Source organism: Mus musculus, chromosome 3, assembly GCF_000001635.26.
Source record: "Mus musculus strain C57BL/6J chromosome 3, GRCm38.p6 C57BL/6J".
Classification (NCBI taxonomy): domain Eukaryota; kingdom Metazoa; phylum Chordata; class Mammalia; order Rodentia; family Muridae; genus Mus; species Mus musculus.
Window position 1 is genome coordinate 158,290,959 of NC_000069.6, and position 20,024 is coordinate 158,310,982.

At 36.7% G+C, this 20,024-nt stretch overlaps 1 protein-coding gene across 20 annotated transcripts in view; it reads right to left on the bottom strand.

The window, feature by feature from the left end:
- The window catches only part of Lrrc7 (leucine rich repeat containing 7), a 494,798-nt gene that overhangs the window by 223,773 nt on the left and 251,001 nt on the right, over positions 1-20,024 (bottom strand). For all 20 annotated transcript variants that reach the window (XR_003954326.1, XR_003954327.1, NM_001370782.1 and 17 more), the window contains 2 exons: positions 12,379-12,457; positions 975-1,064 (listed from right to left, as the gene is read on the bottom strand). Coding sequence is in view for 18 of the 20 variants with exons in the window: in NM_001370782.1 (NP_001357711.1) it covers positions 975-1,064; positions 12,379-12,457 (169 nt within the window). In the remaining 2 variants the exon portion in view is untranslated. The remainder of the gene's footprint in view (positions 1-974; positions 1,065-12,378; positions 12,458-20,024) is intronic.

The window sequence follows — 20,024 nt, forward strand, 5'->3', positions numbered from 1 at the left end:
GAAGATATGAAACAAAATACGAATGAAAATCAAAGTCACCTAGAATTTTAGACTTTTATCTCATGTATTTATATTGGAAAAACAGTTTATACACTTTGCTAGATAAACCTTCCCAGCTTTATTAGGGTTTCATACATGATTATCCATTTCTGCACGGTATTGTCACATAGGAGCAGCACATAGCACCACACCAGAGTCAGCCAAGCTCCTAGACAGAGATGTGATTTCTTAGTCTTCATTTTGTCAACAGTGAAAAATGTATTTGTCTACAAAATCAAAATACGGCATTAGACATTTCTGGTAATAAAATTTAAGGTGATAGCATTACTATTTTTGAAGTTCTTTAAGCATGTATCACTACCCTCAGTCACATATGTTGGTTTCAGAAGCTAGGACAAGTGAAGTCTTTTGTTGTCATTTTAATTTGTATTGTATTGGATATTTTTAGAGACAGACATTTCTCCTGTATTCACTATCTATTTACATTTTATTACAAGTTGCCTGTGCAGCCACCCACAAACTTCCCAGTATTCACCCTCATTTGAGAGGACTTTATATATTAAGGATCTTATTTGTTTTTATAGACAATGAAAACAATTTTTACTTTATTTTGTGTTTAATGATTTATTCTATCTGAAAGCATTTTGCTGGCCAAGACTGTCTATATATTTACAATGCTCTCCTTTGATTCCTTGACCATGAAGGAATTTTGCAACCCAAGAGCCATGAATAGTCTCCTGCATTTGCTCATATTATCTGGGACTTTTTTATATTTAATTTTAACTCACCTAAAATTATTTTATGATAATATTATGTGAAGACCTAATTTTATGTTAATTATTATAGAACATTTAATTAACATTTATTGTATATAATGAGACCCAACTGTAATCTGCCCTGTCATTCATGTACTGGTGAAGCACTTGGCAGAAGCAAAATAAGATTACAAAATAAGTATTATATCTTATTCTTACCTTCCAAAATTAGCTGGAAGAAATTCGAGGAATGCGTCATTCAGGTAGAGCTGGGTCAGGTTAAGAAGCTGCGTGAAGCCATCGGGTAGTCTAAAAGGGAGTTAAAGTGTTAGTTACTACATCAATGTTGCTATAGAAATAGTCAGAATATATCTTAGAGAAGGAAAACGGGAAATAAAATATGTCTTCAAACTATCCTTTAGTGTCAGTAATGGAAGAATTTATGGTGCATATAATTTTACAGCTGGAAGTTTTAAAACTTTTACTTGTTATTAAAATATATGATCCCCTCTCCAATACTCCTATCTAGAGTTGAAATTGCTATCATGGAGAGAAGAATCTCAAACTGTTGTTGGCTGCACGCTACATCCACTCCAGTGAAGTCTGCTTGACAGGCCTAAGAGCCTGGAAGCAGTCACAAGGCAAAGAGTTTCATGGAAACTTAGCCTCCTGGAACCTTGGCATTACCATAACATGTACACTCAAATCCTGCCCCTGCATTAGTCTGGGGTATGGATCCGTGTGCTCTCTTTCAGTATTGTTTTATTATAAGTGCCTTTAAGGGTTGATTTTGACATATAGCTAAGCCTCTGCCAGTGTTCCAATGTTTAGGCATTACAATTTACTTGAATAGAGCTAGAAAAGCTCAGGGCTAGTCTGCAAAGTAATTACTTAGAACAAGAGCCAAGTCACCCCATACTCAGGAATACACAATGGCCTAGGAAATAGGTGGGTTGTAGTATTATTCATGAAAAGGTTAGTAGAACGAATTCCCCCGGGGTTCAGGTTTTTCACTAGGCCCAGAGGAATAGCATAATCAGGTATTTACTAAAGAAACCCTGGTGGTGGGTTTAACAATAAACTAGCATTGCATCAGAGCATTCACCTGGCTTCTGTGTTTAGCTGATCTTAATTAAGGGTTGTTCCTATTTTCAGTTGTAAACACAGCCTGGCTCTCGCCATATTTTTATGTATGCATTTTCTTTATTTTGTGTTAAGAACCACTGTACCTTGGCAAATTTATTCACCTAGCCTTCTTGGTTTTTGTTTGTATTATAAGACTGGTGCTCGCTTTGAGAAAATACATTCAATACACACTCCCTTGTGTCCATGTCTCTTAGCCTTTTCATCACCAACTCCATGCCCACCTCCAGAACCCTAATTTCCCATGGATTGAGAAAGGCCAACTGAGGCCAGGTCCATGGCAGCTGCACCTTTTGCACTAGCCAAGACATTCTTATGGGAATCTCAGCTGAATGACCATGCAACTTTAAGATGAACCCGCCTTTCCTATTAGAATGGTTGCAACAAGTTACACAGGACTTACTGACACACAACTAATTCAGTTAGTCATTAACATTTCTCACAGTTTATCATTAGGATGGTGTATCCTGCCCCATGTGAAAAGGGACTGAGCTGACTTCCACTCCTATAGTTCCTCCATTGCCAGATTAATCTGTGTGTGTAAATGCAAAACTGGGCTAAGTCTTATTAGTTAAAGACAAGCAAGAACATTGGATATATTTTTTAACAGAATCATAATGGCTATAAGTGACATTGAAAAGTGAGAAATAACCTTTAATGAAATTTTAGAAATTAGATGAAATCATTACTTGAAACATTTTTTTTTGTTTAATTAAAATATTCCTCAGGAGTCTTTTCCTTGAAACAATATTGGAATTTTCCTATAACTGTACTCTATTTTAACACTTTAATGTGTTTATAGTCTAGTCTGGACTTCATTCTTCTATAAATATTTCTAAGTTGTCTTTCCTCATCTCTTAACTTTCTTTCCTGTTGACATCATGAGAACAACTGCCTGTACTCACTGATGTCTGCTACTCCAATGGTTTTGGCCTGTAGTCACCAAGCCTCCTCTGCCCTCTACTCTGCATCCCAAGCTGCCTGTCAACTGTTGTCATCACTGACAGACATTCCCTTTACTTCTACTGCCTCCCCATCACATTGCAGGAACATGACATGTGGGTTTCAAACCCAACAGGATAAAGAAACAGCTAGTACTGTGGATGCCACCTGTGCCTCTTCCTGAATGCATCTTCCAGTTTGTCTCTATATTGTGTAGCTTTGGCTGACCTGGAACTCTCTATGTAGACCAGGCTAGCCTTGAACTCACACCTGCATCTCCCTTCCAAGTTCTGAGGCATACACCCTGATTCCTGGCCTAGCTTACAAATTCTTAAATGCTCATTGATTTTAGCTTTTAAGACTTTTACTATGTAACTGCTTAACTCCCTAAAACAAAGAAACCCGTTTGTGTTTTTACCATGTTATATATATCAAATCATACTGCTTATATTTACTGAGGCTTTAAAAATCGATTTATATTTTTCATATTTATTCATTTGGATAGTAACTGTCTACTGTCTTAGAATGCCATGTCATTATTCAGATACAACATAGATTGTTTAGCATTTTCTTGTAAATGAAGGGTAGTTATTTTCAGATTATTTTTTTTTTTGTGGTCATAAAATATTGCTTTTGTGAAGTCATTTGAATACATATCCCAATGTTCCTTCACTAGGGGCTGCATACGTGCCCTTCCTGAAAGGGACAATAATGAGTTGTTTGGAATGAATTTTTAAATGTTCCAAGGATAGCAAAATTCATTCATAGTTCCATCCACTTATAACCCAAAGTATCTCTATAAGAGCTTAATTTTCTTTGTCCTTGTCTTTCTTTATTTCATATGTGTAGGTATTTTGTCTGCAAATATATCTATTTGAATATATCTAATATATCTATTTGAATATCTATTTGAATATATCTATCTGTATACTATTTGAATTCAGTGCCTTAAGAGACCAGAAGAGGGCATTTTATACCATAAAACTAGAGTTAAAAATGGTAGTCACTGAGAACCACGCCTGGGCCATCTGCCAGGGCAGCCAATGCTCTTAAAGCTGAGCTTTTGTCCAACCCCTCTCTATATGCTTCTTGACTCCTGTTCTCACCAGTTTTTCTTTTTCATATCACTTTTTATAAACTTGGTAATATAAAATATTTGTACATTTTACTTCTTATTAATACAATGATAATTTCAAAGATGAATTACAGTCAGATTTTGATTTTTATCCTCTGTGGAAAACATGTCTATTCATTTTGGTTGTTTTCATACATCTCTTTCTACCTTGACTCACAGCCTATGGCTTTCTGTACAGTCCTCTGCAGGATGGCGTCTTCATCCAGGGCCTCAGAATATCTTAGGAGCAATTCTTAGTTTCCGTGGAGCAGGTGTGAAATAGCTCACTTCCTCATCTGCCTTGTCTACAGCTCTGTAGAATTTTATGCCCTTGAAGCATCCCCATGAGACGGCGTCCAGTGGAGATCTTGAAAGCTCAACATGCATTTCCTGGGACTGTTGCCAGCATATTCTGCCTACATTCACTCTAACACCTGCTTTGTGTCAACCCAAACTAAACACAGAATTCCCTTCTCAGAAATAATTTTCTTTTATTACTTTTTTATTAGCACGCTGATTATGCAGATTGGCAGCTCCACAGGAACATCTCCCCACATGTAACTATTATCTACAGATTTTTGTTCACTCTCCTACTCTTCTCTTACCAGTCCCTAACAGTCTCTCTGCCACTTTCAGGCCTTTTTCTTTTTCTTTTTTTTTATTCATAGCAAAAACTTTTCCAAAACAATTTAAATTTAGTATTTTATTAAGTTGAAAACTGTTATCATTATTTCTTATGGAGGGGCATGCCACAGTGTGTGGATGTCAGAGGAGAAATTTGAGCTTTCCTTCTGTTTTTAAGTGAGATCTGGGGATTGAAGTCAAGATGCCAAACTTGTTGGTCAAATGCTTTACTCACTGAGCCAGTGCTCTGTCTCCTACTCTGCTTTTGAGTCAGAAAGTGTCTGACTGTACATCTCAGACTGGTTTTTATTTCACTATATAACTCAAGCTGGTTTCGAACTCCAATCAATCTTCTCGCTGAAGTCTTACTAATTCTAGGTGTTGCTGACTTGTTAAACCAAACCTGGGTGCAACTTTACACACAATAGATTGGTATTGACTGGCATAGTGACTCTACACATTCCCAGGGCACTAATTTTGTAATGGTCATTTTATTCTGCACTATCTTGCTCCTGCTTGGATTTTAGAGCGGGTTTGTTTTTGGATATAGCCTCTAGGAAGATATTTCTATAACTTTACTCTTTGGGAAAGTGAGATTCATGAAAACAGGAAAAGGGATAGGGGAGATAATATGGGTTTTAGAGTGTAGATCCCAGGCAGACAGACAGACAGACACTGAGTTCAAAGTGAGTTCATGGGACAGTGCTGGAAATAAACATCTGAGAACATCTGTAGGGATCTGCACTTAGAAGGCTTTGAACTTTTGCCTTAAATGTGTGGCCTTGACTCTACAAAAAACTTCACCTGAAGTGAACAGTGACTCTTCTTCATGCCTTCCTTTCCATATACTAGAGCCTGTAAGCCTACTACATGAATGTTTCCTGGCAGTGGCAAAGGCATTAACTATATTTCTAATGAGAGTTAACCACTGTCCGTCAATATTGTATGAAGGAATGGATTATGATTTTGGAGGAAGGAACAGCCACAAACACATCTAAATGTGAGGAACCTGACACTTCCAATTCAGAATAGAGGTGCACTCCTGTAATACTCATGTGTGGGGTTCAGACAGGAGGTTTGTGAACTCAAGGTTATCACAGGCTACAAGCAAGGCTTTGTCTCATTAAACTGAGGGGAAAGGTGACTGTCAATAAAAAAAAGACTGAAAACCCAAACTTTCTAGTCATGGGACACTTTGAAGCATGGGCCTTCCTTGGTCTTCTGTCCATAGGCGGGCATTACATGGCATCTTATTTTTTACTCTGATCAACAATTTGCTTCTCTATTGTTGCTGTCGCAATGTTTGTACAACTTGGAAACTCACAGTGATAGAACATTTCCCTTAGAATTAAAAACTGACCATATGAAGCATATTTAAAATGAAACCTTGGTCTAACAAACATACATTTCATGAAAAAAAAACCCAGTATAAGACTATTTTTAGCATAGTTATACACATACATGCTGATATTTTACATGGAGCTTTCTTATTTAAAAGCACAGAGTTGGGGATGATGGTATGGTGTAGAGTGGTACGGTGTATTTCCCAGAACTACGTTTTTTTTAATCATAATTCATGTCAATAGTATGAATCATTCACATCATTCACTGAATGATGACTCTACATGAGATTGAAAATTAACATCTTCTCATTTCCCCCATGAAGTTCTCATGCGTCCAGTAGGAAGTTTCTAGCAATTGCTTGTAGTAGCACTAAGAAGTTTTTATTGTTAGCAAGGATAAATCACATAGCACTTTGGTATAAGAAGTCTCCTAAACCACATGGTACTGTACTGTGAAAGCATAGACAACAATGTGGATTAGGTGGTATTGAGGTAGTAGATGTAGTCAGTAAATTTACTTGAGAAAACATTTGGCTTTTGTTAACTTTGCGTCACAATTGTACTTTCTAAGGGACTAATCCCAATGATGAGACCTTCTGTTTTCATCAGCATGCCTAAGAATCTGTGAGGAAGAAGAAATCTCATAACAAGTGATAGGAAATCTTTCACGTGTTTCATTAGCATTCAAACTATCCAGTGGAAGCCAATATACACAGTAAGAAGTCTTTTTATAGTGAAATGACTTTACTTCTTAAATAATTTGATGGTTTTTCCACAGTTAGCTGACTTGTTAAAAGTTATAGTCTTAAAAAAATTAAACTATTCTGCGACACAAAGATCGTCTTTTATTTATTTATTTATTTGAAATTAAACTGTATATATTCTACCCTCAATATAGGACAGACACATGTCCTTGGTCATGAGAGATACTTGAACATGCAGTCCTGGAGTGCTGGCACTGGAGCCAGAAATCTTGGTTTTGAACTCTAGTTCTGTTAATATCTGTGAGATCTTTGAAAATAATTCCATCAGACTCAGTTTCCTTACTCAGAAATGTTAATTCTAGCACTATCTCCTTAGATATGCATCCATAATGATTCCTTGTTCTGTGGTGAAACCATGAAGTAACAATCACATTTCTTCTCTATGGTGTTTTTATTATTCCCATTTTAGCTGAATACTGCTGTAAATACTTTTTATAACTGCTTATTTTCATCACTGGAATGAAAATTTTAAGACTGACTGCAGACAGCTTTGCTGCAGCCCTTCTGTTTTCTTATTGTTGTTTTTTTTTTTTTATAGATGCTAACTGAAAATGTACTTTAAGCATCAGACCTGTAATAGAATGGTTAGGCCCACCAAAGTACGTTTTATATGATGTAACTAAACAGTCAATGCAAAACTTCTTCTCTAATCGGGAAGACATTTTATACATACTTTTATTTATATAACCTTAAATCAGAAATTAATATCTACAGAACACTTGGGAAAGTAATGGGAAATTGAATTGTAATCCCACCTCTTTACACAGCTGTGATTTGCATTTCACCTGGTTTCTAAAAATTATTTTCCTATTTTTAAACAATAAGAAAAATTGCCTTAATGACAAATGGATATCTATTTTTCCTTTCACTTATAATTATTTTTAGAGATTATGTAGTATAAACAGTGGCTATGTAATTTCTAGAGCATATTCAGACATTTCTGAGAGCAAAGGAGGGGTTGGTGTTAGTTGTGCCCTTCAATAAACACCAAAAGAAGCAGAGGCCACACTGTGCAGCCTCTCACCTGTTTAGTTCACCAAGGGTTAATTAAGAGATAGAACTAACTCTGTGCAAACTACTATAGCAAACTGAAGATAATATTTCCAAACTTACTTCATGGAATCAGTTTTACTTTGGTAACAATCTAGAAAAAGGAATTAGTAGAAACATCTGATGGGTATATCTAACGAAATCAACAAAGCATTAGTAGATGTTAGCAAACCAGAGCAATAGAGCATAAAAATGAGTAATGCCCATGACTAAATAGAGTTTGTCATGGCAAACGTAATTGACAGTAAACATTGAACAATGTGACTCACCATAAAACCAGAGGAAGGAAAGTCAAGTGGTCACCGGTCTTAGAAATTAGCTTTGACAAAATTGAACACTCAGTACAATAAGCCCTCTTCAAACTAGATACCAAAAGTGTGATGGTATATAGTGTATGGTGGCAGGATTTGGCATTTCTTATCAGCTAACATCATGTGGCTGTACAGCGAGTGCCATGTTTATATGTAACCTTCTTGACTCACCCTCACGTTGTGATGACCAAATGCTGGGTAGCAAGTTGCATCTGGACATAATTATGGAGCAGGTAGGAGTACTTTTGAGAGGTCCATAGTGTCTGTAGGGGTGGCCAGCAGAAAGCTGGGATCTCAGCTCCTTAAATGAGGATGAAGTTCTGCAACAGTTTGAGTGGCTTTGGAACACAGAATAAGGGATTGCTAAAATCCAGAAACACACACACACACACACACACACACACACACACACACACACACACACACCACACACACACACACACACACCACACACACAGGCCATGAGACAGAGACTGCATTTCCCTGAATGAATCTCACTGAGAGGACTTGTAGGCAAGAGTGCCAATAGTTGTGAAAGCCACTTATGGAACATTAGAGAGTAAATAAGAGAACTATAAGAGGAAATAAGAAGCAATAGCAGATAATGAAAAACTGGCAGTGCTGTCTGTTTTTACTTCTTTATTCAGTGTGAGAGGAGATCTTCCAAGACAAAGTCAATATTCAGCAAATAGAAACAATGAAATAAAAGAAATTCACAGGTTCATTACTGCTTCTTCAGAACCCCTTCCTCTGGAAATGTTCAGAAACAGTCCAGCAAAGAAACAAAATTTAGCTTTTATAATACAAATACATAAAAAATCTCTTGTATTTATATATATGGCAAAAATAAGTGGGATAATGAAAATATGTAAAAAGTAAACTTGTGAAAATAAATAAGATATGTTATATTTACATATAAAAATATATAAAAAGGAAACAAAAATTTAAAAGATATAAGGTGGTTTGTAGACACTTTTTGAGATAATGTTCTCAATATATCAGTATTAATTTAAAACTACTGTCAAAATCCTGGTAGACTTTTATATATTTGGAGAAACTGGGTGATGATGAAGAAGAAACTTAATTAGGGCTCATATTACTTGGGTAAATGATTTGTAATGAGACTATATATTTGTAAATGAGAGGGTATCGGTGGTGTGAAGTAGACATTCAGGGTGGTATACCAGAGCAGAGAGCACAAATGGACCCAAACACATATGATCAATTAGTTTTTAGTGGAGGTACCTGCTAGCCCTATTCAGGATGGGTACAATTCCCAACAAATGATCTGCAGCAACTGGATACTCGGACAGTAGAGAAAAGCTCATGTCCATTACATCCTAGTGATAAGCAGAGATTAGCTCTGTTGAGAATCCTAAACTGAAGGGAAATCCTGAGCTATGAAAGCTCCAGGAAAAGCTTCAAAGAAATCAGCAGAACTCCGAACTTGGCAAAATTTTCTTAGGCCGGAAGCTAGGATGCATGTTATTATTAAACAGTACTTCATACAAACAAAATTCTCTCTGTGATGGGTACTATTTAGAGCGTGAAGGAACAAACCACAGATTTAGAGCTCATATTGCCCCTGGAATCTGAAAATAACTTATATTTTAGCATTTAAAAGGCAAGTCAAGAAGAAATGTAAAAAAATCGAATCACTGCCAAAGAAATAATACATTTAATTAATATGCAGAGAAATATGCTGATTGGACACTATAAATGTAAATTAAAGCTACAAGGATACAGCATATCTACCAGACTGACTGAAACGGCAGAAATCAGAGTGGAAAACAGTGGATGGTGGCAAAGAAACAGCTCCCATTGCAAAAGCTTGTACGTTTCTTTTAAGCTCAAGGATATTAATTCTGTATTCCCTGCTAAACTACCCTAGGCAACACAAGTGACACCTGAGCATGAATCTCTCAAATGTCTCACACAGTGTCTACCAGCAGTGCTTATAGACAATCTTATCTCCCATCAATGGACAAAGGAGTCCTGTGATCTTGGACCAACATGTAGACCAAGAGGTGTCCAGGAAAATGAGTAAAAACAATCTGACACAGACACCAGCCATTCACAAGGCATTCTAGATTGGACAGATGGGTTAAAGGGGTTCTTGGGATAGTGACAGTTCATGACTAACCACCTGTCAAAGTGTACTCAGTTGTGACAAAAAATGTTTACTCATATAAAGGAAAAGTCTGACTTTGAAGATGACACATGACTTAAACTTGCCTTTCTATTGACTAATTTTATAATCTCCCAAACTATTTACTATTTAACTATTCAAAGTGTTAAGGGTCTTTGATGAAATAGGTTATTTAAAATATTTTAGAAGGTTAAATATGTGAAATTAATTTGGAAATAGCTACAATAAAACTAGTTTTTAAATTCTTAGTAATTTATTGGTTTACTTTTTATTTATTCACTTTATATCCCACTCTGCCCCCCTCCCATTTACTCCATACCACAGTCCTCCTTTCTTTGCCTCCCCTTCTCCTCTGAGAGGGTGGGGCACCTCAGCTATCCCCTTATCCTGGCTCATCAAGTCTCCCTGGGACTAGGTGCATCTTCTTCCACTGAGGCCAGACAAGGTAGCCAAGCTAGAAGAACATATCCCATGGACAGGCAACAAATTTTGGAATAGCCCTCACTCCAGTTGTTTGGGAGTCACATAAAGATCAAACTGCACATCTGCTTCACATGTGCGGAGAGGCCTACTTCCAGTCTATGTATGCTCTTTGGTTGGTGGTTGAGTCTCTGAGAGTCCCAAAGGGTCCAGGTTATTTGACTCTGTTGGTCTTCCTGTGGAGTTCCTACCCCCTCCAGGGCCTACATTCCTACCCCCTTCCCTGTCATAAAAGTTTCCAAGCTCCATCCACTGTTTGGCTGCGGGTATGATGTAATTTTTAATCTGACTTCTATACTAAAAGACTTGCTGCAATCACTAAACAAGACAATGTATTAGAATCAAGGAACTAAAAAAACAAAAAAACAAAAAGTCAGCTGGGTGTTAGTGGCACACGCCTTTAATCCCAGTACTTGGGAGGTGGAGGCAGGCAGATTTCTGAGTTCAAGGCCAGCCTGGTCTACAGAGTGAGTTCCAGGACAGCCAGGGCTACACAGATAAGCAACATACAAATCAGCCCAGCTCTTCATCCACCCTGTGCTGTGTGGCTTTAGGACACGTTCCTAGTCTTGGTGTCAGAAGCTAATGATATCCATTATGCCGAGATGATGATAAAATGCATTTGGTATACAGTTGGGGGAATATTTTCAAGGCCTGCATTTGCTTCCCTCTCCCATACTGTACTTTGATGTAGAAATTCTGATTTTGAAGCACATTATTTTTCTGTTTAGCATACAAGTCACTCACTGTACACTTCCAACTCAGTCTACTGTGTCCTCTGGTGTAAAACTCAGACTAGTCTCATTGTATCTTTTGAAAATACTCCCTCCATTAAGCATTCTTGTCTCTTCTACTCATGTAGACAAAGTCCTGAAGAGTTTTGCTTTCAGCTTCATGTAAATAACATGGCATTTTTCTCCGAACACCACCTGAGACATTCCCGGACCACGCTGCTTCAATCTTTTCCAAGTACTACTAAGATGTCAGTAACCTTCCCAGACTTTAGTTTTACTTCCATTTTACCTGAATGTTCTGGTTCAGGATTTATCTCACTCATTTGCTCATGATTCAATAGGCCTCTCACTCCAGAAAGTATTTTAATCAGCAACACAGCCACATTTTTATTTACCATGAGATTTCTTAACTAACAGATCTTGAGCCACAAGCATCATTTCTCCGATGCTAGCACATTTACCATTCATATTTCCTCATCTATTGCACCTTTAGGCTTTCCCTATACTCTTTATAGTATCTCTGGGACCCAAGTACTTATTTGTAGTAAGGCCCAATTTCTTTGGTGGAGACACTCAACTATTAAAGCATTCTTTGGCACCTTTAAATCTTCCAACGGTTTTGAACTTCTATTGGGTCCTGGATGCTAGTTTCTTATCATGATTGCAACTAACAACCATTTCCTTGATTTTTGACTCTCATCCATGGAATACTGCTGAGAATTATGGAAAATCAATGGCATGGTTGCTCAAAGTAATGCTATCTTGTGCCAGTTGGGCCTTTATTCACATTCATAATGCTTTTAATTATTTTAATGAAACACAGATCTTGGTAGCTTTTCTATTATTCTCTTAACTATGAAAGTTGATGTTACATCCAAAACTACTATCATAGAAGTTCCATCTAGGTACACTATATGCCAATGGAATTGCAAATAAAAATATGAGTAAAATCTAATTATTTATACTCACTTAGAAATGGGATTGACACTGGCTTCAATTATGGTTAAACACTTACAGCACTTTATGTTTTCTGGAAATTCTTGTACACCTAAAAGGTTGAAAAGAAAACAGTGATATGAGTTCATGAAGATATCCCAGCAAGCATGTTGAAGCTCTGGCTCCTACAGTCGAAATAAACAATTAAAACCACAAGTTTGGGTTTAAACTCCATGTAGGGCAAACATTCAAGCAGAAATGATAACAAAATATTATAAAACCACACAGAAGCATAAACACAATATTTTTAATAAAATTGAAAGTTAAATAATGCTTTAGAATAGTATTAGCTGGAAGTTGCATATAAAGTTAAGGACAATTGTATTTGGCCCTTTATCAACTCTCAGGAATGAAAATAAAAGCAGCTTAATGATAAGATTTTTTTTTGTAAAGGTTTTTGACTGTAAAAGCTGCACCATAATCCAATGTTCCAACCCCTGTTTTCAGGTGAGGTCATAAAACTGTAAAAGCTCCCCTCTAAGAACATCCCAAGTCCAGTTCTGAGAAACTCTGGGCATTCTTTTTATGTTTAGGCTGGTTTCAGAGTCAGGCTGAACCCGCCTCATAATAGAAGAAAGTTCTTATTAGAGCTTTCTCTGGCCACTAATTATATGGGGGCATTGAGTTTTATAGGCAAAATGGCATGTTTGCTTTTAAAACTGGGCAGTTTTATATTCACAAATAGCAAATAGCATTAATTAACATTTATACTCCAAATGAGGACACTATGTTGATATGTCTCCAATGCATTCATTTCAGTAAATGCACCACAACATCTAACTTGATTGTGTTCACAGAATGAATGACAAAAAGAAACATCATTCCCACATTCTGAACTCAAGTCCTCTTAGAAACAAACCTTTTAAACCACAGAATTAATCATAAGTGTGTATTAACAAATTATTAATTACTTGAATAATATAAAGTGTTTACTGGAGTGCAGAGTCCATTGGGCTTGATTCTCAGTACCACATACACAAGGTGTGATGATACCTGTCTGAAATCTCAGCAAACTTGGGAGGTACAGACAAGAAGGTTATCTTTGGCCACATATTAGTTAAAGGCCAACTGGGTCTATGTTAGCCCTGGCTCAAAAGAAAATAAAAGGCTTTGATCTAAATGCTTAATTATTTAAGAAGCAACCTTTTTGTTACTTATTAGGGCTATTTATTCCTTGTACATATTCTGCTTCCTGTGTTCCATTTATCTTCATGCTTGTTCATTCTTCTACTAGGAAACAATGTATAAGGGAAGAAAGACATCTGAGACTAATCAAATTATGATTCCTACCTGGTAGGAGGAGGGGAGTCAGGGAATCATGGATTTCAGGTTAGGAGGTTTAACTTATTCCTTCTATTTGGGCTATCCTGTCTGCTGCAGACAGGATAATTCAAATAAAGTCGCATCATCTTGCCAGATTGTGTGTGTGTGTGTGTGTGTGTGTGTGTGTGTGTGTGTGTGTGATTCATACTGAGTGTGTGTGTGTGTGTGTGTGTGTGTGTGATTCATACTGAGTGTGTTCTCCAATCTTTCTCCATTTTATTTTCAGCATCTGCCACTGAACCTGAAACTCACCTATTTGGCCAGAACTTAGGTATCCTCCTGTCTCCACTTCATCAGTGCTGGAATCATTGTATGCTACCATACCTAACATTTTAAAGAGGTTGCTGGGGAGCTGAACTTGGGAATTGACAATAATTCATTTTTCCATCTCTTACAGAGGCTCTTAAGCTTGTAGTTAAAATGGCTTTTAGCTTTCTCTAGTAATAAAAGGTTTTTGATCCTGGCAAATTCAGAAGTGGATGCTCACAGTCATCTATTGAATGGAACACAGGGCCCCCAATGGAGGAGCTAGAGAAAGTACCCAAGGAGCTGAAGGGGTCTGCAGTCCTATAGGAGGAACAACAATTTGAACTAACCAGTACCCGCAGAGCTCATGTCTCTAGCTGCATATGTAGCAGAACACGGCCTAGTTGGCCATCATTGGGAGGAGAAGCCCTTGGTCTTGCCAACTTTATATGCCCTAGTACAGAGTAATGCCTAATGCCAGGGCCAGGAATCGGGAGTGGGTCGGTTGGGGAGCAGGGTGGGGGGAGGATATAGGGGACTTTTGGGATAGCATTTGAAATGTAAATGAAGAAAATATCTAATAAAAATTGTTTTTGGAAAAAAAAGGTTTCTGAAGTTAAAAAGGACACAAAAGGAGTGTCATAAAATCTGTGTTAAGCTTTAAACTAACTATATTTTGGTTCTAACTATATTTCTAAGTATGAAGAAAAATATTCTCTCTGTACAGAAGTTTGGAACACAAATGTAGGAGATTTCATCTCATTACTAAGCTCTGAACTTAACAATAGAACATAGATTCCCTAGCTTATAAAAAGACACTACTCAGAGATACCGAAACAGATTTCTGTGAAATAAAAGTTGGTTTTGTACCTCACTTTTCTGATGTTTGCTTTATTTGTTATGTTTTGCCTGTTCCCATCTAATTTCTTACCAAATCTAGGTCTAAATACCATCTATATATAGAAATTTAAATTCTAGTGTTTGCATGAGGATTTATTCAACTATTTTAAGCCCCTAACTTCTTACTGCCTCCTGTTTTAGCTTGTATTACATTGAATGAGAATAGAAAGAAAACAGGAAAACCCAACAAAATAAAACAAAACACTACTGTGCATGATTATGAGCTAAAAAATCTGATATTTTTCTTCTAATATATCTTCAGTTTCTGAAGAAGAATTATCCATCATTCAACACGTTTTACTGAGTGCTTATTCTATTGAGAAGTGATGAACTTTGAGTAGACAGTTCAGAAAAGATAGGGAATTCTTTTTATTGGTGGAGCGTATATTTTATCAGGTGAATGCACACAATAAACATGTATATGCAAAAATAAAGCATATATCATGTTTTAGCAATGAGAAATATCACAACAGTATCAGTTTAATATTAGATAAATAGAATGAAAGAGAATTAAGGATGATGCCAGAATGTTTGGTTGGATGACTAAAGAGATGGAATTACCTTCTGCTCTGATGGGAACATTAGTATACGGAATAAATTTTAGGTAGAAGACATAGCTGTACTTTGGGCATCTATAACTACTGGTTGAAACTCAGTAGGAGAAGCCAGGAAGAGTTTTGCTCATAAACTTAGAGTGTAAGAGACAGGACCAGACCAATTTAAGAATTGGCCACTCAGGTCTGGAGAAATGGCTTAGCAATTTAGAAGCACATTCATGGAACCTGACTTCAATTCCCAGTATTCACATTAGACAACTTACAAACACCTGTACCTCTGGCTCCAGGGGAATCTATCTCTTTATCTTTGCAGGCACCTATACTCATATGCATATACCCACACACAGACACAGACACAGAGACAGACAGAAAACCCAGATATAGACCAAGATACAGACACATGGGCATACACACAGACATACAGAAACACAGACACAGATATACATACAGACACAGACAGAAACACACACACTCCCAAACACATATACATACACAGAAAAGAAATGAGAGTCTAGTTATATAAATAATATTTAAACTATGAAACAATATCAGCACTGACGGAATCAGTATAGAAGATAATGAAAATGACGAAAAGAATTCAGCTGTAATGCTCTCCAAAATGAGGAATAATTAACACAGGAGACAAACAAACAAACAAACAAAGGACTAGTAAGATATTGGACAAAATGAAAGTGTTGAGATCTAGAATTCAAATGAAAAAGAGTTTTCAAGTTGAGAAATAAGAAGAACTAACTCAGACTACATTGATAGTTCATCAACAGAGAACCATCAATGACCAGTGTACTTAGTAAGGTAAAAGGTCACTATGACCGTGAAGCAACCTATAGGAGGGATGTAATGAATGTTAAAGAATGAGATTTGATTTAAGAGTGGATGGAGAGAAAGACCATATAGATAATACAGATAATAGAGAAACGATCTGTCTAAAGTTATTGTAGTGAGGAAGACAGTTGGGAGAAAACAGCAGGAAGCTTTTGTTCTTTTACTTTAGGTCTGAACAAATAGTAGTACATATATATTCTTAAACATGTAGACTAAAGTATCTAGATGATACAGTGCAGTGCAGAGTTAGGAAAGCTGCTGTGATGGTCTTGGGACATGCAAGAGAGCATGTTCCAATTGTGGAGAGACAGCTTGGGAGAAAGCCAGGCTGACTTTCCTGTACCAACATGCAGGCAGTCAGGCAGTATAGTGCAGAGGCTGGGTGGGAAAGAAAACATCTTCTGAAAGGTTCAGAATTCTGAGTGGTGTGTGTGCAGCCCAGATGAGCATGGAGATGACAAGCCACATGTCTGGAGGTGGAGGATATGTGGTCATATTCACACTGAAGAGAATGAGATGATTGGTGAGGAACAAAAGGCTACACTTTGGATTGTGATCATGAATTCTGTATTACCACTATATGTGATTGGTTCTCCACAACTTCCATTCTGCAATAATAGAAAACAATTCAAATGGGCTTGTAGTTTTGCTTAACTATAGTCATCAAGTAGGGACAGAGTGTTAAAGAGGTCTACAGAAGAACATACTGATAATTATCCACAGAACTTGAACAACAGAAAGAGTAAAGAAAAAATTCAAGACTTGCCAGGATTGGCATGGGAGAAGACAGTGCTATTAGGGACTGGTACCTTAAAGATAGTAGGGACTGATCTAGAAAGACATTATACAGTCAGACACTGAGATTCATTCATGTTTCATTTCCTACATTATACCTATAAAAACATGACAACTTAGCAAGTGCTTGTTAAATTGCCTGTAAATTATATTTCACATCAGTAGATTGAAGCGTTGAACTTAAATACATTTCAGACACGTGAAGAAACACTTGGTTTTGGTATGGAGGATATAGATTTTAATTACCTTTATTAAAATGAAAGGATAATTGTCTCTTTTCAAACAAACAAAATATAACACATTTTATAAATGCCAAATTGAAATGATTTAGTGTCTCTTCAAATTTACAAGATACATTTCTTACTTATAAATTTCTGTACAGATGAATATACATAATTATGGGGGTGAATACTGAGTGATTATGTTTCTGAATTGCACATAAACATAGCAAATAATTTACTATGTGGTACAAATGCTAAATGCTAGGAAAAACTACAATGCTGTATCTTATATAATAAAACAACAGAAACACAGCTACTAAAACATTTTCATCTACATTTTACTTGTTACTAGTCCTTGAAATTGTAGGTTTCTTGTTTTTTTTTTTAATTCTGAGGAAAGCACAGTCAGGTTACTTGTGTGCTAAACACGTTGTATTAGTCTCAGAGGAGTAAAAGATGAAATGTTTAGAGAAAGATGTTATATGTACTTTATTGCATTCCAAAGATTTTATGACAATAAAGTAAGTAAGATTCACCCTGGATGGTCAGGATTTGAAACCAGCATATCTCAAGTACTGTTATGTTTGCCTATTCTGAGCAACAACTATGAAATCTAGGATTTTATCTGCTGTGGGATATAGTTTCTACCTATACATATTCATCAATGCAGTACTTAAGACAGGGCAATTTGCATGGAATTTAATGTAAATTTAACTCTCCTCAGTGTGTCAGCAAGAAGAAATTAGAACTACTGTCTCATTAGAAGGGAGGTGATGGGAGAGCTAAAGAGTGATTCCAGCATCTTCCTATGCAGTCCTGCTTTGTGTAGACAACGCTGCTTTTTATTCTCATAAAAATAGTTACTTCTGCAGCACAGATGAGCTCATGTGAGTACAGGAAATGTACATTAATCAATTAGAATTGTTCAAAGAAGATAACTAGGATCTGTTTTGCAAAAATTATGATTAACAAATGAAAAAAATTATATATAAGAACATGGAGTTTAATTTTACTTCATTTAGAAAGTTATTAAGGATATGTGGCACATAGGCAACAATAGGTACAATAGACTATAACAGGGTGAGGACTGACAAGAAGACTTCGGAGGGCAGTTTGTAGTACTCTGTGAGGTCAAAGTGAAGGGCATGTATCTCTTGGGTTAGTGAACTGGAGAAGCATCTGGAGGATGCTGTGTGTTCTACCCCAGTGGAGAAGAAAGAGGGACTCAGGAACCATGCATGGGAGGTCTGTGTTACTTGTGAGAACCTGCTTGTTTCAGTGACATTACATGGTCTGGTGAAGTTATCGGTAAATGGTTACAATCACACAACAGAATCTACCTCTGGGACATATCTTGAGAAAATTCTGTAAAGTTGTTATGACGTTGATTCATAATGTATCCATAGAAGAATACATGTGACTTGGTCCAACTGAATTAATTGACACTGATTCTGTATTCCCTTTCTTTACTCTAACAGAGATTTTGAGTATCTATTGAAATGGACTATATGATATTATTTTATATTTAATGTTATTTCGATGCTCCCTTCAGAATAGTAGATGGCTTAAATGAGCATTCCACCCACCTCTATTTTAACAGAAGTCACTGTGGCTTTGAGAAAAGTATAAGGTTCAGATCCTAGTCATAATGGACCAGAAGTGCTGCATGGGACTTAAAATGGTGCATACAAGCTCAATTTCATTCTCTTCAAATTATTCAAAAGGATTTATAGTCCATATATTTTTGAAAAGGCCATGCTGTGGCTGACATGCTCCAGGTTTCATGTCCATACAAAGACACTAGAGCAGTTACCGAGCTGTGGAGGACACAGGAGATGCAGTTTTGTTTTTCATTGTCATGAAGCTATTTAATGGAGCAAAAGATACTGTGAATTTATTTGAACCATCGTGGGCAGAAGAGAGTCTACAGACAGGGGAAGTAGACTTAAGATGCAAGACAGTGATTTTTGGTATGTTATACAGTAATGAAGTAAGGAATTTTATAGGTCAGGGTACCAACAAGCACAATTATTACATATTGATTATGAACACATGCTGACATTTCTCCATCACCCATTAAAAGCATCCCAAGGTAACTTCCCTGAATATTTACAGTGCAGACAACTGGGGTTTCTCTATCTCTTTCAAAATCCTCAAAGGTTTAAAGATTTTTAAAATCCATTAACTGCTTCCTCTTGGGAGTCTGGAACAGAGAGTTCCCCTTTCTTCCTGCAGATGGAGAATATGATTTACCCCATGTTTCACGAGTGCTTCAGGAAGGGGTGGAATAATTGGCACATCAGTAACACACATAATAACCCTTCAACTATGATTGCCTCTCATTACAACTAACAATAGTGATTTTGCTCACCATGGTGCTGCACACATCCACTCATGTATAGAAGTAAGTTTTAGAGGATGAAAGAAAAATCCACTTAATTGCTGGAGAATTAGGAGGCACTTTCGAATTAATTCATTTTCATTAAAGTCCTTAGATTATGGTGTCACTGTCTCTAAGAAGCTATGACAAATCAGCAATCAGACTTGAAATAAAATCACTGACTAATTAAACTGTATCATTCGTTAGCTAACTTCACCATATAAAACAATTACTCTACTATGGCCATGCATCAGCTCCAAGCTAACTTAGACTATTTATTCAGACATCACCATATCATGAAATGCACTGCTCTTGATTTGTATAGATTTTATTTCACTACTGAATTCAGAAGTG